Below are 4,778 nucleotides of genomic sequence, written 5' to 3'. Positions count from 1 at the left end.
AAAAAGGATAGTATATATGCAAATGACATCTAAGAAGGATACTATGTATGCAGACCTTGCCCATACGTAGTTGGGTAGAGAGGCTCCATAGACCCTTCTCAAGTAAAAATAGTTTGCATAGCAAGAAAAAAAATTCAACAGCAACAGTGACCCAACGAATAGGGAAGATAAGGACAAGAAAAGGTGAAAAAAGTAAAGGACATTTACTGTCCTTCCTTCCTTCCTCTGGCCCTTTATATATAAACCCTTCAATATGACTATTTCCTAAAGAAACGTCTCTTATTTTCGAATTCTTGTTCATTTTTCTCCTTTGGGTATCCATTTTCTTGAAATTCTTGGTAAGTTTTCTCACTTGGGTTTTCTTTAAAAACCAGTCTTTTCCATCTCTCAACCAAAGATATTGCTGTGAACTACTACAGAAGTGAAGAAGATATGGGTGTTGTTCATACTCTGCATTTTGTTTTTGGGATATTTGGTGGGTTTTCACCTTTCTTGAAAGTTTTTCATTTTCTGTATTGCATTCTCAGTTTCGTTTGAGTTTTCTTTGTTTTTTTCCTCTGTTTTGCAGGAAATGCCACTGCTCTATTTCTGTTCGTGGCGCCAATGTGAGAGCTTTTTACAACAACTCTTTACATTTCATTAAAATGGGTTCTTTCTATTTCTAGTTTTTAGGCCCATTCTCTGTTCAAATGATGTTTATCTACTACTGCTTATTTCAGTTTGTTTGACCTATTTTGACTTATATGTAGTTTTAAAAAGATATATCAAATATATCAAAATGCTTTTGAGTTTTGTATTCTGAAACATGTCATGTAGATTATTAAATTAAAGAGATGCTAAAAAGAGGAAAAGATTATCCTTTTTGAAACGAAATAAAAAGGAAAGTACTTTAAACAAACTAAAATAGAGGGAGTCATTATATTATGTTCTTGATTTTCATACTTCATACCTTTCTACATGAATCTGTTATCCAACTTTCTGACTTTCATTTGGATTTCTTCTTTCTTTTGTTGGCTGAATTTAGAATCACATTCAAAAGGATTATACAAAAAAAATCCACTGAACAATTCTCTGGCTTGCCTTATGTTATGACATTACTCAACTGCCTGCTTTCTGCATGGTAAGATTTAAAGAATATTGCACTATTTCTCTTATCAAGTTCTTGCAGGCTTTACAGTATGCTTTTGTTGTACCTTTTTCAGTTCCAATTAATGATACTGTTTGGTTAATATTAGGGTAAATAAGTCATTTCAAGAATCTTGCTTAAATGATTTCCACTAATGATCAGTGCTTAACTTTGTAGCTCTCATTTCAAGAATCTTGCGTAATAAAGATTGGTTTCTCAGTTTCTGGATGAGTAAATTGTTGGAATGTGTTCAGTTCCTCAAATCTTGGAATCTTGTTCACTAACATATTAGAGATTTAAAATGATTTTTCCATTCCATAGAGATTTTTGGTATATGTTGCTTCAACTCGCCAAAAATGTTACCGCATCGGTGTTGAATCTACAAAAATCTGTTTTTCGGCATTTTTCAATTGTCCGACCAACATAATTTTTGGTTCCTATTAGCAGTCTACATCTCATCTTGATCTTGTAGTAGAAATGCTACATGTTTTCTTGAACTGGTTTATTTGTCTATCAATTGGATAGGTATGGCTTACCATTTGTGTCACCAAACAATCTATTGGTGTCAACAATCAATGGGACTGGAGCTGCGATTGAGGGCATTTATGTGGTGATCTTCATTGCATTTGCACCAAAGAAAGAGAAGAAGAAAATCTCCGCACTTCTGCTATTAGTCCTTACTGTTTTTGCTGCTGTAGCCCTTGTTTCCATGCTTGCTTTGCATGGAAACAAAAGGAAGCTCTTCTGTGGTGTTGCTGCCACCATCTTCTCTATCATTATGTATGGATCTCCTTTATCCATCATAGTAAGTTCCTAACACCATTCTAATCTTTTTCCTGCAGTTAATTAAAGTTTTGTTTTCATTCTCTTGACCATACTTTAGAATTTCTGTAAGCTTGATATAAAGGTCCAAGCTGTTGGATGCTCAAGAATGTGGGGTTTAGAGGAATATGTTACTAGATTTCAGTTTTCAGAAAAAGGGGCCTCCTGTGTAGTAAGAAAATGTCCAGAACTTGGAAAACGAAAAATGCTTCAACACCATTTGTTCTTGTTATACTGCTGGGGAAGTCCCAATTGGATGGGAAGTTGGGATGGTTTTGCTGTTAGATATTCAGTTTTAACATAAGGGATGACTACATTAGTCGGAAATGTTTGACTGCTTTCAAAAAATTAATCTGCATTAGCTATTTGTTAGTAGCTTTAAACTAAGAAAATTTTTATGTATACAGAGACTAGTAATCAAGACGAAGAGTGTGGAGTTCATGCCATTTTTCTTGTCACTCTTCGTGTTCTTATGTGGCGCTTCCTGGTTTGCCTTTGGCCTGCTTGGCAAGGACCCCTTTGTTGCTGTAAGTACCTATTGTGCATCTTTCATACTGATTTAGAAATAAGAAAGGATGTTGATCAACTTCCAGTATATAAAAATATGCATCTTGCTGCCTAGTAAACAAGATATGCTGTTGTACTGCAGATTCCAAATGGTTTTGGCTTTGGTTTAGGAACAGTTCAACTTATCTTATATGCAATCTACTGTGAGAAGAAGGGATTTACTAAGAAATCAACCCCTAATGAGTCCTTGGAGATTGGAAATGGCAAGTCACACCAAGAGGAGAAGCAATCTAGCAACAAGAAGAAGTTAAAGCTTGAGCAAGTTTAGGACAGGATTGCAGTAGGATGACTCTAATTCTTGAATGATGTTCTGGAATCTGTGTATCTTTAGGTGCTAATATGCATGTGATTTGCTATAATGATATTTGACATCTGTTTGTTCTGTTTGGTATTGGACTAGCTCATATGTTTTAGAAATTCCCAATTATGTTTTTCTTTTAACATTGTCTCCTCATTGCTGCTGAAATAAACAGTGATTCTTCTTTTAGTTCTTTGATTTCTTCTAATTAATGCCTTACTATTTGGAGCCCCCACTCCACCCCCAACACACACACAAAGAAAAAATGCCTCAACTATTTGAAGCTGAAATTAGGATTTCCCTTTCCAAAAGTGTCAATGGGTTAGGGTTAGATTCTCAAAAGTAATACTCCCTCCGTTTAAAAAAGAATGACCTACTTTGACTTGCCATAAAGTTCAAAAAAAATAAAGAAGACATTTGAATCTTGTGGCCTTAAATTAAAGTTATGTCAAATGTACCAAAATGTCTTTTTTAATCTTGTGCTCCTAAACATGCCAGGTGGAAAATTAAAATTAAAGTATTGCCAAAAAAGGAAAGGGGTCATTCTTTTTTAAACGGACTAAAAAAAAAGTAGGTCATTCTTTTTTAAATGGAAGAAGTACATTTTTGGAGAATCCAACAGGGGTGTGGTCTCGAAAGTGTCAAAAAAAAAAAGGTTTAATGAACTATTTCCGTTGTTTCAATTCATCTTTTTACTTTCTTTTTTAGTTGTTTCATAAAAAGATATCTCTTTCCTTTTAAAAAAAATTTAAATCCTAACTTTCCAAGTGTTATATTTAAGACCTCAATATTAAAGGGTATTTTGATACATTTAGTCTTTATTTTAAGACTAAGAAGTTCAAAGATCTTCTTAATTTTCTAAAGGGGAAAGGAGACTTACCAGTCATTTTAAAAACAAATAGCCAGCATTTGGTCAATTTGTCACATTATGGCTAGTCGACCAAATTAATACCACTTAATAGACGTTGGGCTACTTTGATCCTTTCCTTCCTTTTAAGGCCATTTCGGCCCACTTCTTACAAGGTGGTTCATGTTTTTAATTTCTTTTTATCCATCTAAAAATAAATGACTCACGTTTGGGTAATTGGACATGGAGTGGCCAATCGATCTAAACTAATTTAAAAAATGGTCAGTTTGAGACTGTATTAATATGGTATATGAGTTGTATCAATAAGGTATAAGGAGTGTATTAATATGGTACAGGGATTGTATCAACATGGTAATACCAAACTGATACAACACATATGCAGACATATACAATTTTTATACCAAATTGATACAACGGTTATACTATATTGATACACCTTTTCAAAAAAGACAGAATCTATGCATGCATATACAATTTGTCTACCAAATTGGATACGCCGTTTATACCACATTGATACACTTTTTCAAAAGAGAGGGAATCTGCATATGCATATACAATTTCTATACCAAATTGATACAACGCTTATACTACTCTGATAAATTTTTATTTTTTTTAAAATGTAGTAGAGAAATAAAAATGTAGAAAGCCGAATTCCTTTTTTCCTAAGAAAAATGGACAATGTATATTTTCAAAATGGAGCAACAAAAGCTTTTAAAAAAATGGAGAAGGAGACGAAACCTACAACAAAACGGATAAAAGTAGGAATTAGTTTAGTGGCTAATTGTAGGTAATTACTTTTGGATCGCTATTATGGTGGAATTATTTTAGAGTGAAGTGCTATTTTGTCCTTTTTCCTTTTCTTAAACTCCTTGTCTAGTCAAAATCAAACAAACAAACAAACTATAAAGTATCTTTTCCTTTTTTTTAATTTTGGGTTTGTGTGTGTTGTGGGAGAAGGAAGAGGGTGGGTCGGACAAATTTTGACTGATAGTGTGTCTGTGATGCTGATTGACATATTAACATACCAGAGGCCTAGAGGTAATATTGACGTACTGGGTTAGGTTGGGCTGCTGGTGCCAGTGTCAATGACCAGCCCA

The 4,778-nt window shown here is 33.9% G+C and overlaps 1 protein-coding gene across 3 annotated transcripts; it reads left to right on the top strand.

Annotated features, from left to right (window-relative positions):
* The first annotated feature begins 239 nt into the window (after positions 1-239).
* On the top strand, positions 240-3,002 carry LOC107869638 (bidirectional sugar transporter SWEET1). 3 transcript variants are annotated; one of them, XM_016716135.2, is made up of 7 exons: positions 240-338; positions 420-475; positions 569-605; positions 1,025-1,120; positions 1,652-1,931; positions 2,356-2,475; positions 2,598-3,002. In XM_016716135.2, the coding sequence occupies exons 2-7, from the start codon at positions 433-435 to the stop codon at positions 2,781-2,783; spliced, it is 762 nt and encodes a 253-aa protein (XP_016571621.1). In that variant the 5' UTR covers positions 240-338; positions 420-432; the 3' UTR covers positions 2,784-3,002. The 3 variants fall into 3 exon arrangements, with proteins under 3 accessions (XP_016571621.1, XP_047259184.1, XP_016571620.1); XM_047403228.1 differs by lacking the exon at positions 420-475 and having other exon boundaries at positions 264-338; XM_016716134.2 differs by having other exon boundaries at positions 264-475.
* The last annotated feature ends 1,776 nt before the right edge of the window (positions 3,003-4,778 follow it).

This window comes from Capsicum annuum, unplaced genomic scaffold, assembly GCF_002878395.1.
Source record: "Capsicum annuum cultivar UCD-10X-F1 unplaced genomic scaffold, UCD10Xv1.1 ctg3629, whole genome shotgun sequence".
NCBI classification, from domain to species: domain Eukaryota; kingdom Viridiplantae; phylum Streptophyta; class Magnoliopsida; order Solanales; family Solanaceae; genus Capsicum; species Capsicum annuum.
The sequence above is the reverse complement of the archived record's forward strand: the minus strand, read 5'-3'. Positions and strand labels throughout refer to the sequence as shown.